Raw genomic sequence first — 20417 nt, forward strand, 5'->3', positions numbered from 1 at the left:
TTATGACGTGATGAAGGAGCTGCCGCACATCCCCCATGACATTAAAGGCAGCAGCGTACCTAGACTATAAAGGAAAGCAACAACCATAAAGTAATGCACGTCCTGAAGTAAGTGCAGCGATTGCTAAAAGCCACCACATCTCTCTCTCAAACAGAACCCATGAAGTTCCCATGTTACACATGTGAGCCAGGAAGCACAGGGGCCCAGATACTCAAAATGTTCTTAAAGCTTTAATTCCCACAGACATCTGCACTCTGTGCTGCAACAAAGATGAAGAATTTATTATGAACAAAACTGGTGTTTGGAGACAAGTACATTTTATACAGGATTAAATATTACATTAAATACTCTCCCTTAAATATACATGAATATATGCAGGATGGGGGAAGAACCACTCCCAATGCATCCCCCTACTCTCAAATGAAAAGCCCAAATCCTGCAAAACTAGAGTATATGCCTTCAAAGGAACACAGTTCCTCTGCAGCTAATGGAGGCATTCTGTGAGCTACTTATGCTGAAAACACAGAAAACACCAGAATGAATACATTCAAAGCCTATCCATTTTTACACTGTCTCATCCCGTAGGTACACTTCAGTCCAAAGGGACTCAGTTCTCTAGGTGCAAAACAAAAGGCTAGAATCTAACGTTCTGGACCTTCAAAAAAGTCTATAATCATTCTATTCATATAAGTATATACTAAAAATAATACTAAATTAAACTAACCTCAGACCTACATATACTGTAATTACAATGGTCATTTGTTCAAACTTCGGACTAATTTAAAAATATATGTACTTGTGACATTGTATGTCTCTATATATGTATGTATATATATATATACATAAAATCATATAATGAACACACAGTATGACAGTACATGTATTTATGGACAAGCATATATTTTTAGGCTTGAAATCAAAACTGTGAATATACCTAACCATCTTCATAAAGGTATGTAAAAACAATCCACTGGAAGCAATAGTTATTTATTACATATTCTGTTTCTTACCCTCTCCTCTATTATAGGAAGTGAAAGATCAATGAAAGGTTCTTTTACTGTTGAAATCTTGAAGAAAAAGAGAAAATGCATATTAAATGCAAAGAACAGTATATGGGTTCAGCACATAGCTCCCATTTTAAGTCAAATTATTATCAGAAACTATACAAAAAGCTAATTAGTTACAAGATGTATCCAACTACAATGAAGAACTTCCCAAAAACATTTTTCCTTTTTTTTTTTTTTTTATTTTGAGTTAGCTCAGATTTTCTTTCTAACACTGCAGAAAATTTCAGCATACAGATGTAAAGGGCAAGGCCATTCATCTGGGCATGAACTGGGCCTAGAAGCAGTGTGGTGCTCAGTTTCTATGAGCTCCAGACAGATTTTCAAGTCATGTGGGCCTTCTAGATGGTACAACTCTGCAGAAAGCTAACTTTTAGAGTTTCCTGATCCTGGACACTTTTAGTGCAGGCGTTTGACCTCGTACACTGTTAAGCAGCAAGGACTAGTTAATGACAGTTAGATGACAGGTTCTAACCTGATGCTCTCAGAAAAAATTAAGTTAGGCTTACTGGTTACAGCCAAAAGCTTTATTAGGAATTTTCACATCATAACATACACTAGTAAGTGTTAAAATAAATCAAATTACTGGGGAAAAGGGGATTAAAAAAAAAAAACAAAAACCCCAAAACAACCTTCTTTTCTTTACTGGAGTTTTATTTTGCCAAACCATATAAAATCTAAGCTGAAACTGGAAATATCTGGCAAATCATACCTAAAGACATTTTCTCTCAGCACCTCCCATCTGCCTTTACGGCTAGAACATCCCTTCCAAGCCTGTTCCTTAAGCTCTCTCCCATGCCGTTCTCCAATCCCTTCCAAAACTGACTTGACTTACCTCTGGAAAGACTGTGAAAAACAAGGCCTTAAAAAAACATAAAAATCATGTTGTATGTGTAAGTTACTGAACACAGTCATGACCTCAGTTACTGTCATCGTTGCCCTTCTTTTGTATTTGTGACCCTATCTTCCACCTGCAACATTTAATTTGGACTGTAAGCTTACTTTTACCTGTTGTGCCAGGGACTCAGCATGGTTTAGGTTCCCGTAAAGCAATAAATGAGATCAAACCTATTGTAACTATGAGGACAGACTGCCTGATGAGCAATGTTCAAACAGGGGTTCCTCTAAAGAGTGAGTTTGCATCAACAAACATTAGTCAAAAATAACTTTGCCAATGCAGACAAAGGAAAGCGAACACTAAACTCTTCCTCAAAGGGCTACAGCTAGCAAAGTTCCGAGTCCTGTGCAGGCAAAATATAAGAATCCAGGAAAAATAAATGAGACACACAAAACACATACAACCTCTATTTTGTATACAGTCGAAGTTCTTCATTGATACTACTAGCACATTGAAGTGTAATCTGCCCATCACACACAGGGATGTTTACCTGGCACTGCAGGACTGTGCTTAATTACTCAGACTGATTGATTTACTTAATCTCTATGATATGAAATATAATGTTGTAAACCAAGCACAAATGTAACATTCAATTAGGAAAGTCATGCAAATAAGATTTTTTCTCTTCCAAAGTTAAAGAAAATTATAAGGATCATGGAAAGCATTTATGATGAAATGTCAGTAATATTAATTATGAAAGGATTATGCTGTTCATTAGAGTTATTACATTAATTATCAAAAATAGTTCAAGAAACAAAAAAGTAATTTTAGCATTTCCCCACTCATACTAATTCAAAGTATGTAATTCCCAATTTTCAGGTATATCCCAGAACAGTAGGCAGGAGGATTTACGTTTTAAGATAGGTAGGTGTTTTAAAAATATCAAATAAAATTGGGGTGTAACGCAGATGATTATAGAATTTGGAACCTCCAGCCTTAAGTTAGGCATAAAATCAAGCCCAGTACTTGAATCCTTTTTGAATTCAAAGGACTCCTCTTCTTAGGTTTGGGAGGATAATGCTTTAAAGAAGGAATAAATCATTTTAAATGAGAAACTTTCAATAAAGTCTTGTTTTTACAAACAAACAAAACAAGTATAAAATTGGCAATACAATTTTATACTTTCAAGACAACGTAATCAAACCAGTATGTGATCTATTCCACATCAAACCAAATTCCAGAATACCTACATTTTCACATTCCTCACACATGACAGTGCTAGTCAATTCACCAACAAAGATCCTATCTATGAAGTTCATCTTCACACCCTCTCTTCCATATGCTGAAAAAACATTGCCTTTTTTAAATGTGAAAAATAACAGATCCAAAGCCACACTATAAGTACAACAAAATTCTTTCTAAGATTTATTGTGAAAGCACAATTTTAAACATATTCAAAATGTTTTGAACACAATACAATAACTAATACATCATACACTGTATTATCTCAACATTTTAAAATAATTTTAGTGATACGATTCCCTTTTATCCTTCCCTTCCCCACCTACTGTAACAGAGTAGTAATACCGTATCTCTCAAGAAGAAGCCTTTTAAATAAAATCTCCATTTTCTTTTGAATACATAATATTGTATTGCCTTGATATAGACACTAGGGCAGCAGACAGGTTGTTACCCTCTCTAAATGGTTTTTGAAACGATAAAACTCTAAAAAATGAGACAAAAGCCTGTTCTCGTACATCTCTGTGCCTTAACTGTTGCAAATTTGGGAAGGGTGACTTTCAGAACAGCTTAATCATTATTAAGACTTTAATTAAAACAAAATCCCCAAAATTAGAACTTTTGCATAAACACACACACACACGAATTGATTAAAAAATTATTGTTTTGAAAAACCTGCCTTCTTTTGAAACAGCCTCCTATCCTGGCTTTGTAATCATATTTAGAGTGCTCGTAGTATCAGTCAGCTGACAGAAATCAGTTTTATTTATGGGAAGTGGCCTCTCTGAGTGATACAATAATTGTGGCTATATAACAAACCTGAAGATGCAGCAAACTATTTTAGAAAAAAAAATTTAAATTCTACCTATCATTACAAGAGGCATTATTAATACAGGGGAAGACCTTATCCCCGATACAAAGATGCAAGTCAGCACATATTAAGCTCTCTATCCTTTAGATATGCACTAGGTGGCACTAGAATAATACATAGTAAAAGTCTTGTAACTACAGTACTTCGGGATTGCTGTTTGCAATAGTCAGTTTTGAAGAAAATGGTATTTAAAGACTTGTGCATTTTTTAAAGTATTCAATAGAGGGTTGCATACCTTTGACTTTTCTTCTAGTTTCTTCATCTGCCGTCTTAGTAGTTGGATTATTAAATGCTTTTAAGATACCAGTTTGTATACGCTATAATTAAAAACAAACAAACAAAACATTTAGCAAGTATTTTAAGTGTAAACATTCTAAAAACTATTAATATATGATTAGATTTTATCTACCCTTATTTCAATAAAATAAGCATAATTCAATATTTTAAAACTACTGTTGTTAATCACTAACAGTGTCAAAGCTACATGAGCTGAACTTTAGTAGGTAACCATCCAAAAATTTCCTCCCCTTAAAAAGGGAGCCGTTGTAGAGCACTTGAGAGGTTATCAAGAAACGGTCAGATTTTCAGTGAACAAATACATTCCATTTCTTCCAGTTCTCTAATCCACAAACTTCTTCCACTGCTGGGGCGGGGGGGAATGCTGAAGAAAAATGGACTATTACTGATTGACTAGCATACACAATACTTGAAGGCAGCTAAGTATCTTTCAATAGCCAGACTTCAATGACTGTGTTTGGGCAGGTTTTTTATTACTTCTGTTTACTTTCTAACACTGCACATTTCAATGTTAGAACACCTTAGGAGAGACACAAAACTTTTTATGAATCCATATAAACGTCATCAACATTTGCTCAAACAATCCTAAAAATTACATTTTTGAAAGAAGAATCCGAAAGAAGCTAATTCATACAGGTGAGCTGTAGCTGCACCTCAAAACAGGGGGTGCTTCTCCCCCCCGTTTCTCAGCTGCTCCGGGACAAGGAGATGCTGTATTCCCGAGACGCGTACCCTGGCAGCAGAACTGCGCAGGCTGGTACCAAAGGCGGCTCAGCCCAACCTCCGACACGCTGCAGAGAGGGAAGCCGGAGGCTGCATCAGGTCCACGGCCAGAGAACACTGCAGCACGTGTGACCCGTGTTTCTCTTTTTCCTGGCAAATGTACTGGTTCTCTAATCCACAAACTCTAGTAACACGCACGAGTCTCTCGCGTTGGTGTGCAAATGACATTTGCAATTACACGTGTCACTGAAGTCACACTTAGAGCAAAGTACCATTCTAGAGACAAATAGTGATACCAAAGCTTCGGCAAGAAACTCAGCCCTCTGTCCTAACAGGATAAGGATAATAAATAACTCTTGTTTGCAGGCAGCAAATAACACTTTCAAGCCATATATTACAAAAGAGTTACGATGACAGACAGCGTTGGAGGTTCGATTTCCAGTTCAGGCACCCATCAGACCAAGTCATACTCCTACCTTACGAGTATGTGACCTGGCTCGTGAATTAACTCCCGCTGCCCCGAGCTCGGCTTTGTTCATCTTAAAGCCAACAATATACTAAAAGGACTAATCAATAGGTAATTCATGAAGTTGAGCACCATAAATGGGTTTAGGGCCATAAGCAACCCTTTTGTTGGGATTAGCGCGTTGAACCATTTATTTAGGTCAAAGAAAGACATAGTCTTTGAATGGGCAGGGTGCTGCCGACAATGGCAGCAGACATTAATCAATTAGCAGCAGGGTTCAGCCACTTCAGGCCCCGGTGTGAAACCATCTCCGGCCCACATTGCTGGAAACGGCAGACGCTATGTCATCTTTATTGTAGTATCGACAAGCTTTTATCTTAAAAAATCCACTTGCGTACATACGCACTTTCTAACTGTTTTTAGCGTGGATAGGAAAAAGTTCAACACTGGTGTCGGAAAGCCTTTTTATGAGATAGAAAACCACGGAGAAGAGGCAAACGCGGAATGAGTTTTTTTGATAGTTCCTATAACTAGCGCCATGTTATATGTATTTCTCATCAAAACTCTTAGGGTTTAAAGAAAATTTAATCCCGGTAGGGATAGGGAAGCAGGGACGGCCGCGTTCAGCTTTCTCACAGGTGGATGGCAGAGCAACCGGCTGCCCTTTCAGCAGGGCTGTTCCCTCTTCCGAGAGCGAAGTTTAAAAGCGGCGTGAAAGAGGAAGGCTAGCAGCCGTGAAAGAGGAAGGCTAGCGGCCGTGAAAGAGGAAGGCTAGCGGCCGTAACCCCTGCTACAGCATCCTGGTGGCAGACACGTCGCTGCAGGCTGTACCCAGCCGGAGCCCACACGGTGGGGAGGCCACGGGGGCAGCTGCCGGCTCCCACGGCAGGCAGAGCTGCTCCTGCCTGTGCCCGGCCAGCACGGTGGCCGGCACTCACCACAGGCCGGACGTTCACCATCTACAGACCCGAAACACGGGATAATAAAATAAAAAAAAAAAAAAAAAAAAGACGGAGAGCTTTTACTAGTACTGACCCTGGCGGAGCAGCCCGAGGTGATATGCACCATTAGGGCAGCAGAGGGGTGCAATTGCAGGGCAGGGTGGGACCAACCTCTCCCTGCCTGGTGATGGGGTGGCAGAAATGCTCTACTGCCCGAAAGGGCACTTAAAATTCTCACCGTCTTCCATTACTCTTTTGTGGTAGCTACCGTAGCTGTTGCCGCTAACAAAACGATTTAAGAGACAAATCCAAATGCGGGTTATCATAATGATAGCACATTCACTGGTGAAACAGGAGACTGACTTGAGGGGAAAGCGCAATCACCCACTGGAGAAGAAGCTTAGTTGTAATAGTTCTGCTTTCGGTGAATCCTCATTTGTGAAGCAAATATAGTTTCCACCTTTGATTACAGGAAAATCAGCAAGCAACAAAATGGTTTCCCTCTACTGCAAAAACATGACAACTGGTCTTTAACTGAAGTCAGCTGCTTCTGTTGCGTGCCCTGTTCAACACCTAATTTTGCAAGCGTGACCATGGCAAGGTTTAGCTGTTTCTCCCTGTAGTTCAGTTCTGGTTATGATCAAGCGTACTCCTGACAAGACCAATATACACTAATATTCTGGTAGGATGGGGATGCATTCAGCACTAACTCCAGTGCGAGGAACTGGGCGCAGATACAGCTTTATATCTCATCTCCAAGATAATTCAGCTCAGGATCATGACATTCATTGTATTACTAAATGAGAGGGAAGAGGAAGTATATTGGTCAGTACGAGATTTAAGGACCTCCTTTCGATGAGACTTAGAAAAGGCTATTTACCAAAATATCATCTGAAAAGAAGGTTCCAAGACTAAGTCAGGCAGATGAAATCAGATATGGTCAAAATAGTTCAAGCAAGCAAACACACACTTTCTTGTATTCAACAATGCAGGAGGCAGAAATAACAAAGGAAAAGAAACATGAGAAAAACCACACGGGGACATTTCTAATATAATATAACTTCTTATATACTTAGCATACTTAGATGCAGATTTTAAATAATGAAAAGCAGCACCTTATTTATAAAACAAGTCGTTCTTCACACTTTCAAAAGATAAAAGAAACTTTGCAAGATTTTATTTTTGTCCTGTTTTTTTTCACTGAACTAGATTTCAATGAAAATTATGGGCAGTCCCACAGCTAGGAGCTGCTAATTTCTGTCCCAAAGCTTTAAAATGCACTTTGCCAGCTAGATCAGAGGTTCTACTTCTACGACTCCTCAGAAGTCCTTTTTTTGTCCTTTTATTTTTTTTAATAAAGGCAAACAATTCAGACTCTTAAAGTTATCGTGATCTACTTACCATACTCTTTCTATTGCTGACTGAAACGTTTATTCCAATCAGCAATTTTAACATATCAACATGAACATAATTAAATCCTCTTTCAAAAAAGTCATTGTTTTTCTCAAGATAACAAAAATAGCCACTCCTACTCCATTAAGTACATCTTTAAAACACTGGGAACATGAAGAACACTGAAGCAATGACTAGTAGTTTACCATACAGTCAAATAAGTTATTTAAAAACACACACAAAGATGCTACCTTTGTTTCTTCAATCCTCATCGCATCCAACAGATAGTGCAGAAGCTCCTGGCTGTCCTGCTGCTGGAACCCTTTAAATCGAGGAGCTCTATGAAAGAAGCGGTAAGGAATTTAAATGTACCTTGGGAGGTTCTTAATGAGACAGTGCCTACATCAGACTCTTGTTGGATGCCAGGGGTACAGTTAGGTGCAATGGGGCTTTAGGAAGCTCCTGGTGCGGCTGCAATTACACCAACAAGGCTGCACTTTCATCTGGGTAGCATTTTGACCCTATGGGGGATGGCTTGACTAAAAATACAGCTTTGCCAGCAGAGTTTCATCCATGCTAGCAGCGCTTTGCTGACAGACTACACCAGTACTTCTGGATGTCCCAATGTCATGGAGGAGAGGGAAAGAAGATTTTCAAAGCGCTTAACCTCCCCCCCCGCTATCTCACCCTTCTCTCTACCAAGAAGAAATCTCAAATGTGCATAAAACAGTCTGCATATAGGAACCCAGAAACAGCACTATAATCTGAACTGAAAAAAGATAATCTTGAAATGGAAGGGAAGTCACAAGGCATCAAACAAACAAGAACTGCGGGTCAGAATCAAAATGAGCATTTCTTAACTTCTTAAACAGAAGTAACCATCTCTTCCAAATGGCTCTACAGTCAATCAATCCAGTAATCTGCCACTTACTGAGCTGAGTGAACGGTCAATGAGTAAGATGGTAAACATGCTAAAAGTAAGTAACATCACACAGCATATGAATTTCAAATGCTATTAAAGAACTATAAGGAAAAAACGTAATAGTATGATACTCTGATATATGTAATTTACACTGTATTCAATCCATTTTTATTTATGCTAAATTTCTTCAATTAATATTACAGATGTTGGTGATAAATGCTCTAGACATAGGATTTCCATTCTAAGAGCATCACTAATGAGAAAAGCCAGGGTTTGGGGCAGGTTTTCTTGGTAGGAAGGGTTAATCACTCTTACGTTATCAGATCAGAGTTATTCTTATACTTGCTTCACAGAAGCTTTAAAAGGACCTTTTAGCATCGTGAATTATCACCTCACACCATATCCACATGCAAACTTCTGTCCTACAGTCTAACAAACTGCAATATTTCACGCCTGAAATTCGTATTAAAACATGTAGTATTACCAGAAGCAAATGAAACACAGCTTCATACCTAAAATGGAAAGAGCCTGAAACGGATGAGACAACCTCTTCACAGTTGTTTTGACTGAGACAATATATTTGAATCCAGCTTCCAAAAACTATAAGGTTTGCAAAGGCAGGTAATAAATTGGCTACACATTGTCTGATTTTTTCCCCCCACAGCTGCCTACGGGAACTGTATACCCAACCGGTTTTGAGAGCAAAAAAATCTGAGATGACAGAGGTGGAAATTTCACAAGTCTTCTGCACTAATTCAAAGGAACCTTCCTGACTCACCCATCATAACAGCCAAGTATATAACATATTTTGCTCCCACTGCATATTAAATACAAAAACATTACAAAGTCTAGCTTTTTTGCAATTTCTAAGTGCACCAAAACAAGTTATCTGGACAACCCATGGAAGAACATAAAGTATCCACACTGTTACTGTGATTTAATATCGTTCACAATATACTGTGATTTAATATACACACAATATACTGTGATTTAATCACAATATACTGTGATTTAATATGTTTCCTATCATCATCAGTTTACTTTACTAATCTGGATAGCCAGCGTTAAAAAGAAAATCCTGATACAATGCTCTTTTCTCACGCTATCCAAGTTTAGAAGACAGGGGATAGTGTGGTCCATCTCATCAGAACTTTATAACCCTTGGTAAAATCTTTTAAAGCCTCATTTCCATGCCACATCCGTAAGCACGGGTGGCAGATACGCCAGCCCCAAGCCCACCAGAATCGGTTCCTGCACAGCAGCCCCCTGCGGGGATTTCCCTGGCCATCCCCAAAGCAGCATCTCAGGCTGAGCGCGTGAAGTGGCCTGCAGGAGAAAGCCACGAGCCTGCAGCTCTCCAGCGGTGATTTTGTTGGTGAGGTGAGTGATAAGCACTTCTTGTAGAACCGTGTGCCACAGCCTTCCTTTTTACAATAAAGTTGAAGGAAGGAGGGGGTTTTTTCATGGGTTTTTTTGGTTTTGGTTTTTTTTGAGATCCTCACAAGCCAAAAAGCATTAGAACAGCAACTGAAAAAGATACTGCTTCTGTGTAAATAATAACGTCACTACCTTTTGGACATGCGATACAAAATGACTGTCAAATTCCCAGATTACAAGCCCACCTTCTAGAATAATATATACTGGCTGCTCAGGTTAAACAGAGATCTAAGTCACCAAAGACTGCAACAGCTTCTTAAAAAAAAAAATCTGCTTACTTTTAAACTTTTCATCTCTAGAAACTAAAAGTCTTGAAGGAAAGGGTCTACATGCCTTGGAAAATACACATCTGGTGTCGCCCTTGTCCTCTCAGACTACACGGTCCTTTGAGCTGTCCTCCTCCGTGGTGTCTGGCCACAGCACCAGCAGAGACGAGCCAGCTTGCGAGTCAGCCCAAGGACGCAGAAGGGACACTGGCACTGGCTGAGTTTGTACTGTTAACGCTTTACTACGCAGGACAAACAAAAACCGAAGGCTCCACAGGAAAGGCAATTCTCATAAAACGACCACCAGCAGCATCCACATGAGCCTCATAAACCAAAAGAGGAAAAACCTCTGTTTCAGGCTATGCCACCATTTACACCAGTGATTTTTTAGTCAACTGCACAGGGGTAACGTTGCATCTGTTCATAAGCCAGGCATTCAGTAGTCTCAATCACTGCTATTCAAAAAGTGTAGATACCTTTTGTACTACCCACAGCATCTGAACATACTCTAAATATCATATTTTGCAGGCATAGATTACATAGAAATTACAAAATGCCCTTGTGAATATGTGCATAGATCCTTAAGGTGTTATCCTTACGAAGATAACCACAGCTAAAAGGTTTCTCATAAACAATTTAGATCTCCAGCTTCTTGCAACCCCAAATAAGACTGAGTAAATATTCACTATTAACATACTTCTATTCACATTAACTGGCCAAACCATGCCTGTCTTTCCAGACAAGACACCCTTTAGATCTTCAATTAAAGTCCTGGACTAATTCATCTAAAATGGCATTTGAAAGGGTGGGTTTTTTTGCATTTCCAGTAATGCCACCAAACAGCAGCTGTGGATCTCGCTGCACAATGGGAAGAGTACAAGCAGGCGTAGCCATGTGCACCCCTTCCAAAATCTAGCCTAGGAGACAACTGGCTGAGCAGGGCTCAAACAGGAATTTTATCAAACTAGCAGAGCAGCCAGAAAACCCAACCACTTACTGGGTTACTCAATTTTATTAAGCACATGTTGAGCCAGTTTTCGTGTTCAGCCTCGGATTGCGTGCTCTGGCTAACCAGTACATCAAGCTGTAAATACCTATCAGTATTTTCTCGAAGCACAATGATCTCAGGTGCCCAGCCATGCTCTTCAGCTGTTCTACAGTTCCTGAAGGTGAGGCTTCTTTCCCATTCATACACTAAAGCTGCTCAGGTTTGCTTCAGAAATTTGTGCTCATGGACAGGAGAAATTAAAGGTGATCAGAAAATGCATCAGGCGTGCAACATGCCTACAACAGTAAAACCTAAAGCTGGGCAAGATGTCGAGATGCCAAGTTAGGGCAGAGCAGCCCTGGGCTACAGTGATACAAGGGTCTCGGTTTTGAACTGCTCGCTGGAGGCACTCAGGGATGTAACTGGAGAAAGACCTAAGGTGACAAGGCATCTAAGGTCAGTGCCTAAAAGTAAGTGGAATAAATCTGGACCTGCATATGCAAAACAACGTGTTCACATTTACAAATAGGATACTTTCACATTTGTACTTCGTATCTACTTTTTGACACAAAGTTGACAATATCCCTAGTTTAAAATGATTTAATGATGCTGCTTTACTATGAGGCTTACTATAAAATCTGGAATCAGCAGAGTGGGTGATATTTTTTAGCATTCTTTTTAAAGCTAATTTTTTTTTGTATGTGCAGGTCAACCTAAAAACTTAATTTCAAATTAAAAAAGAAAATCAATAAATTCAAACTTGAAATACTCCTCTTTAAAAAATATTTTTTTTAGTATTATAAAAATGCAGGGGTTTTCTTCTATTAATATCAAATGTTTTATTTCCAAATAAATTTATTATAAAAACCAAACAAATTCAGAAAAGCACTAGGCCCTTACTTTGGATCCAATAAAACACTCAATATACATTAAAAAAATAAATAACATATGTACCTGCATGCACGTCTTTACAGGAATGTGAACACACATTTTCACTTTTAAATTTGCTAAAACAGTTTCTCATTGTTTCTTTCACTGAATGGACAGGAATCTGAAATAATCTTTTTTTTTTAACCCAGATGCCAAAATCAGTTCAATTCTGAGAAACCTAGTTAGTTAGCCACAGTATTATCATTAGTTTTATTTATGAGAAACTTCTTTTTTTCCTGAGACAGTGGAATCAATGAGTATATTCAGCCTATCTCCTTCAATATATGCACATTAATAGCTCCCGTGTATAGCGAGAAAACAAAATCTTGCATTTACACAACCTGGATCCTGGTACTAATAGAATTTTTTTTTTTTTTTTTGGACCACAGAAGCAGGGCCACTGCAAGAGACATTATAGTAAAAAGGAAGAAAAATGAATAATTACTTGACAAAGAAGCAAGCAAAAACTCCATCACTGTTACAGGAGGTTTTTTCATTGTAGGCACACCTCACAGAGCTAGATCTTCAATGCAAATCAGAAAAAAGCCCCACACAGACCTTTCGTTACTGTTTATGGTTCGCAGTGTGACCTCCCACTGATGAACATACAATAAATTCATTTACTAAATGATACTTCAAGGGAAAATAGTTTACCTGTATGTTCCATACCGTTCTATTAACTTAAACGAAAGGAGGAAAAAATGAACTCAGCCATGGCAGTTTCTAATTTCTCGTAGTCTTTAATTTTACTAGCACATAGTGCATCTACGAGGACAAGATTATTTAGGCTTCTCTGTGCTTGTACTAAATCCTCTTCCAACCTCACATAAATCTACATGCTTGAATTTTAATGGAAACAAGGATGATGGGAATGTAACAGCTACCACTTTAAAAGTGAAGTGGCAGGGAAAGTGACTTGTAAAGATGCTATGTAAGCTTTAAGTCATTGACTTGGACTGACAAATGATGTCAGTGGTAACACTCCTTAACGTAGAGTTAATCTGTCATTCAGGTACATAGCATGCTATGTAATGTATATAATTCTAAATATCTCATGTTCTGTGGAAAAACATTTCAGATGAGTGCATTTGTTTCGGGGGGAAAGCCACAAAAGAAAACTAAAAAACAACAATAAAAAAAAGAGGAGGGAGGGAGGGAATTTCACACCACGCAATGCATTTACGGGAAACTTCCTGCACTTATAAACCAGTATTAGGGGGAAAAAAAAAGAATTAATCCATGCTGATACACAGAAATCTGACAACTAAAAGATGTGCACTCTTGTCTCCTTGAAAATATGCTTCAAGCGAGATCCTTGGCAAAAGTGGGGGACTTGAAGATGGTTGGTTGAGTTGACCGCTCACAGATGTGCTGACATATGGAAGCCAGTGCCAATGCGATACAACCTGTTGTACAGTGTCAGCAGGATAATGACAGAACAGGTTGAACTCCTGCTAATGGCCATAAGTGGTGAAGGACAACTGTGACATCTACATGCATACGACTTATCTAGCTTCTTGCTACTCATCTGGAGACCAGTTATAATTGCTTGACTGTCAGTTAAAGAAATCTTTTTTCATGATGATCTACTCCTAGAATGTTTTAATGACAAAAATTACATAATAACATAAAATTTTAAAGGAAAAAAAACCCCAGTTCTCTAAGCATTAACACTTTTAATTCCTATCTTATATTCATTTGAGGGAAATTAAGCTATCCTTCAAAAGCAAAATCGAGATACAATTCCAGTCATTCAATCACACTGCACAGAACTGCCATACCTTCACTGTCTCTAATAAAAAATCCTCTCCAAAATAATCCTTTCAATAGTTACTATTTTTGAGCAGAAGATATCCTCATACCCTGGACAACTTCAGAAACAATATTAAGTGGTTGGAAACAGAAAACAGAACATACTATCTGATTTTTTCCAGTAATGCAAAATGCAGAGGAACACCTTTAATACTGCAGTACCCTATAGAGAAGCAAAGTAAAATGTTTACTTAATGTTACACTGAGAGAAGAACTTCTGCTTATCTGCAGATGATGTTAATCTCTCAAGACTGATCAGTTACCAATGAAAGTTACAAAAAAGCATGCAAAGGACCATTTTATAAAAGTTTCCACAATTCACAGGACTTACCTTTCTTGGTGATATGATAAAATATCTATTCATTGTCATTATAGAATAGCTAGAATGAGAAGTTTTGTTCTTCCTATAGCAATCATTCTCATTAGTGATCCCAAGTTACATGCAGCACTATGACAGAAAAGAGAGCAAAATCCTAAAGCATTAGTCCCCATGATTAATCTTATCTCAAACTTGCCTTACAGACAGAAGAGTTCTGCTACCACGAGGTGCTTGGTAGGAAAAAACCCAACCAAACACAGGCTTGTCCCCACGTGTAACTCTAATAAATAACAACAGACATGGCTGTCCTACCTCAATGGCATGGACAGACAGGACTTAGCTCTGCTTTGGCCATGCTGGCTGATTTCTTTCATCTTTTTCTGCCTCACCTTCCCCAAAAAGAGAAAATAAGGCACCACCACTTTCTTGCAACACACTAGATCTCTGGTACATGAGCAAAAAGCACTTGTTAGAAGTAGCTCTGAACGGACATAATAGCTGACATGCTACAACAGAGCCATTTCCCACTTGACCATCAGAGGGAAAATACGGCTTTTTTTACAGAGTAATGGAAATACCTGTCTGGGGAAATTTCTTCCTGACTACCGGCTGGTAGCCAAGAGAAGGCCTTTATGCGTGAGGTCTTGCATCCCTATAAAAAAGGCTTCCTATGTATACGGATGTCTAATTCTTCTTTCTTCCTTTAAGTCCTGCTAATGTTTTCAACAGTGCTCTGTGACAGCAAGTTTCACAGGTTAGCTCTATAGAATGTTAAAAAAAAAAGACTTTTTTTTCCCCTGGCTCTAAATCTGTTGCCTTTCAGTTCCACAGACAGCTCCTTGAACTCTTATGAGGGCAGTTAAATAAGCACAGCTAATTTATCTTCTATCATTTATCATCTTCTCTTGCTGTCATGCCTCCTTTTCATGTCCTCCCCTGTCTAAACTCCCAACATTCAAGTCCCTCTTGACATGAAGGCTTCCTGTTTTTGTTACCTCTCCCTAAAGCTCCAAACTGGCTTTATCTTGTAATGCTCTATTCTGGTTAACCTGAACATTGCTACTGAGGATACACCTCCGCTGTACCTAATGAAATTATTGTTTTCCTCCTTCATTATATCTACAAACATTGCTTACGTAGCTCACCAATACCACACACATTGCAAATACTTGTATTGTCCAAAATGCTGCACAGGTCTTCCTCCTGAGTGGAAGAAGTGAACACAAAACTCAGGAAGAAGTGCAGATGATTCCTGCCAATGCACACTACTTATATATGCATTTAACCTACTTTGCACTCATAAACCCCATCCATCCAGCTTTGTTGACTTGTTCCTAAAATTAAGGAAACTCTGACAAAGTTAACTGAAATAAAGACATGCAATCTCTCAACTGCTGCTGCATAGAGAATATTCAATCTCCTCTGTCAGAGAGCTCCTGAACATGACACAGCACCATCAGCAAGGTATGTGGAGGCGTAGGAGGGACCCAAAATAATCCTTCACAACTGGGTAAGGAAACATCAACTGTGTGTTCTACTGCTATTATCTTTAAATGGTAAAAGTCAAATGGGAAAAATAAGGAAGTTGGAAATCTTTTCTAAAAAGCGATTTTTCTCTACAGCTTTATTATTTTAAAAGAAAAGGCTCAAAAAGACTCCTAATTAATGAGGAAAATCCTGTTTCCTTCACCCCTTAAATCTTGTACAACATTACCTCAGCATTACCCCTCAGAAGTGATAAATGTGGAACGCTCCGAGCATTGTTTAGGTTTCCCTCCAAAACTAACTGCCTATGATCTCTGTTCTGTCTGCCCCACACAAACCTGTCTTGAGTTCTACTTTCTGCACCAGAGAAGGAAGGATGAATACTCCTTGGGGAGGGAAGACCTGTGTGTATTTTGTGACCACCAATAAAATCTTTACTAGGCAAGTATTTTTTCCTGCATGTTAATGTAGCAATACAATACCCCTAATAAATAATTATTTGGTGGAGGTTTGAAGCAGCTAAATTCTGTAACTACTTTCTGGACTCATCACTTATATGCTGCAACATTTACTTGCTACACAAATCTAAGCTTTCTTCCACCAATAAAATTATTGAATCATAACTAATAAAGGAAATAAAATTTATGTCCTCTTAATACATCAGTGTTGCATTAGTCACTAAGTCTCCAGATAAGTCAGAAGTCTGCAGTCCTGATATTCAGCATAGTGGAAAACCAACAGAAGGGCCCCGTAGCTATGCTCACAATCTGTCCTCGCAAAACATCTGACAGCTGCAACACTAACAAAATTAACAGTGGATGAATTAGTACCAGACGCTAAACAGTTGCTATAGAAAGACTCATCCATTTCTTTTCTTCTTCTCCCCTTCTTCAACCTGGCTACCCCACCACTTGATAAAATTAACACTCAGTATCATTTTTTTTCTTTTGTTATTTAATAAAGAAAGCACCACAAATACCCTTTCATACACAAGATGATGAACTTCACGCTGTGCTCTCCCTAGACTCTTAAAGATGCAGTTCGCAGTTGAAAGGACCGTGGCCCAGTTCTCTTATTGCTTTTAAGCAGCAAACGTGCATCCACTTGCAGAGTTTCTCACTTGCAGGTTTTGGGATCCCACCTGGTACAATGACGGAGCTGCAGCTGAACAAGGCAGCGCCTGCTCCCTTTCTTTACAGGCTCTCTGCCCATACCTAGCTGTTATTCCTACATGCCTTCGCCTGCTCCTTTTTTGCTCTCCCTTCCTTCCCTGCCTTCTCAGGTCTTCTTTCACTGAGCACTTTTCAATTTTTGAATAAGGATGCCCAGTTCAAATGTGAGCATTCAAACCCATACTGCAACATCTGAAGGAGTGGTGTCCTGTGGAGTCCTGTAGCCCTACAAGGACATCAAATTCAGATGCGTTATTCCACCACTGAACTGCAAATAAGAGCAAGTGTCAGGTGTTAAATTACACAGCTACCTTTACTATATTTTGCATCAACTGATCCAACATGAAAATATGTCACCATTCAGCTAGGAGATTAAAAAACAAAAACCCACCCAAACTCATCAATATCAATTTAATAAAAAGTTATATTTTTTTTTAATATATAATCCAATTATGTCATCAGGGAAAAGTAACCATTTTTAAAGGATCAGCCTTCTGCTACAAATGAGAAAAACGTTATTAGGAAATTGCTGTGTTACTTTTTGGCTACATAGCATACTGTAACAGTCCTGACAAACAGATAGCTCTAGGTATATAAAGAACAACAGCATACCATCACCTGCTGACAGCTTCAGCATTTCAACCATTCACATTTGTAAGAAGCCTAGTAGGATTTGGAAGTGACTATACTACGTATTAAGTAAAAAGCCTATACCTGCATAGCCACTCAGTGTGCAGTGTCCCTGTTTTGCAAGCTACAAGCAACTACTCGAAATAATGTTATAGGAAAGACTGGGACTGGGAAGACAATTCCTGGGTCACTGAGTCCAACTCTTGATATCATAGACAAGTACATCCTATACTATCTGTACAATCTGCTTCATAAATTCTTTACTGAAGAAAGGTATGGTCATATACTGCAGACTGGGACTGTCAGCAAGATCTGTGTTGGGGAAAGAATAAATTAAAAACAAAACCAAAAAGGAGGTTGCAACTGGAGTCAGCAAATTCCTTTCTCCCCGGTAGTTAACTGACTTGTCTTTCTCTGACATATCTCTCTGAAATACGAACATTTTTTTTCAGTGGAGTTCTTCCTTTTACACACTCATCCTGTCATCTCTTTAAGAAAGATGCTCTTGGAACTTTACTTGTTAAGTAAAAAGAGTTTGTGCTAATGCATGTGAAGACCACAAGTAGTGCATGCCTTTCGGATTACTTTATTAACACAACTTCTTGGCAGGATTCAAAAAGCAGTTTATGGACAATGCTGAAGCAACACAGATTTCTTCCTAGCTGAGAGTCCTGCAATCTTGCCATGCTCTATCTTTTATTTCAGCTTTGCTCAAGAGTAGAAAGCCAACTTTAAAAGATGAAAAAAGGCTTTGCAAAAATGGCATGACAGAACACTGCATTCATATTGTTTAAGCTAATATATAGTAAATGTATTCAGTTTGCAAAGATAAAGATTTCCCGTTCTCCTATTTCCACCACTGCAGACTGCTGAATTTGCTGAAATTCTCCTCTTCTTCTTTCTTGCTTACGTCACCATCAATAACAAAATAATCAAAAGACCAAAACCTTCTGTCATATCTGTGCAGCCACTTACTGCCCCTGAACACCTAATTTCTTGCTAACAGGATGTAGCTTGACACTTTTGTTATTGATACTAGAGCTAGTAAAGGATTTATATCTAAGTTGTGTTCTGCAAGGCTAACAAAAGTAAGAAGTAGGGGTGAAGGCAAGAGACGGCAGAAGCTGACAGAGATATGTCTAAACAGCAAAAGTCTGCTGCCCGCATTAAAATATGTTTCAATTTTAGCTGGTAGTTAAAGTATATGCCCATCTTAAAGATCAAAAAACAACAACAAAAAAGAACAACTAGATATCTCAGATTTAATACCGATATATTATGTAGCCATCACTTGATGACTATACAAATACAAACACATACACACAGAGCACATACAAAATAGCTATCACTTCAAAAATACAATGCCATCTGAAGTGCACTGCATCGTGATTATTTTACAATGAGTTTGCTAAGGTGGGGTTTAAAACATGTTTTACATCATCTTTTCCCTTCTATCCTTAATACTTACAGATAAAAAACCTACTATTCCTATTTAATAATTTCCCTTCTATTTGTCGACCAAATTTTGTTCTTATAATCACATTTTTGAGTCAGCCTCAAAACAGGAGGAGGAGTGAGGAAACAACATATTTTTCTTCCCTATGTATTTTTCTTCCAGGTAGATAATGTGAAACAGAGAACACTGCTGTTTCACTCAAAATCACTATAAGGACACTGTATACACACTTCCTTTTACAGCTCAAAAGAATCAAAAGGAAGTCAAGTAAAATAGGACAAATACATTAAGTTTCTGAAGTTGAATTTTGAGGATAAAAAGTAATAACTGATTTCTTTATCAGAATTAAATTGTCCCTGCTCTAGTCTAAAAGCTTTTGTTTCTTTATACTGTATTTTAAACCCATGCTTCCACAGTGAGGTTGCCCTGGAACGCCATGGTAGGAGGCTGCAACTTTCCTCCTAACCCTCTTGCTGCAGAACGCTTAAAATTCCATACAATAATATTGTAGCAAATAAATTAACATGTGTTATTAAATGTGAGATTCAGCTATGTCATCCTTCAGTTACTCTGCTTCTACAGCTTCTTTTACTTGTAAAGTCAATATTTAAATATTTGTATCAACTTTTAAATAGGTATTCTCCAGGTGCATTTAAAAGCAAGATTGTTTGCATCATAATTGAAGGCACCTACAAAGCACCACTGTAAACGTTTTCCACGTCAAGAAACAGGAGTTTCTTTAGGGCTTTAAGCTCTTTGCAATCTGGAGCCATATGCCATTTCAGTACTGCTTCAAGTCCTCACTTGTTAGACCCTTTTTAATTTTGAATTGATGCCAAGGTCAGACATCATAGCAGAGGCTTCCCATTTAAAAGCTTACCCCTTTTTTCAGAATACCTGCATATGCTTCACCGTATTAGCACAGCTTTATGCTAACATACAACAAAAGCTGAAAGGTGATTCTATTTTCTTCAGTTTTACCATGCCCTCTTCTGCCTCCTCACACTCAGTTCAAAGCCCATTGAAAGTTAGTGGTTATGGACTGGGCCATAAGTTTCATTAAGAGCAAGTACAACCCTGGAGCCCAACCAGGAGCCCTGCAACTTCAAAACATGAAGACGACATTTTCTGGACTGCCCAGTAAAAATCTAATGGCACCTGAGAAAGGA

At 38.5% G+C, this 20417-nt stretch overlaps 1 protein-coding gene across 15 annotated transcripts in view; it reads right to left on the reverse strand.

Moving 5' to 3' along the window:
• The window catches only part of USP45 (ubiquitin specific peptidase 45), a 59972-nt gene that overhangs the window by 9687 nt on the left and 29868 nt on the right, over positions 1-20417 (reverse strand). For 6 of the 15 annotated variants that reach the window (XM_072855554.1, XM_072855551.1, XM_072855549.1 and 3 more), the window contains 4 exons: positions 8083-8170; positions 4248-4329; positions 3153-3244; positions 1011-1067 (listed from right to left, as the gene is read on the reverse strand). In XM_072855554.1, coding sequence (XP_072711655.1) covers positions 1011-1067; positions 3153-3244; positions 4248-4329; positions 8083-8170 — 319 coding nt within the window. Of the gene's footprint in view, positions 1-1010; positions 1068-1127; positions 2306-3152; positions 3245-4247; positions 4330-8082; positions 8171-19066; positions 20407-20417 lie in introns of those variants that run through there. The other 9 variants (XM_072855556.1, XM_072855559.1, XR_012041429.1 and 6 more) reach the window with 7 other exon arrangements.

The sequence above is a fragment of the Ciconia boyciana genome, chromosome 3 (assembly GCF_034638445.1).
Source record: "Ciconia boyciana chromosome 3, ASM3463844v1, whole genome shotgun sequence".
Lineage (NCBI taxonomy): Eukaryota > Metazoa > Chordata > Aves > Ciconiiformes > Ciconiidae > Ciconia > Ciconia boyciana.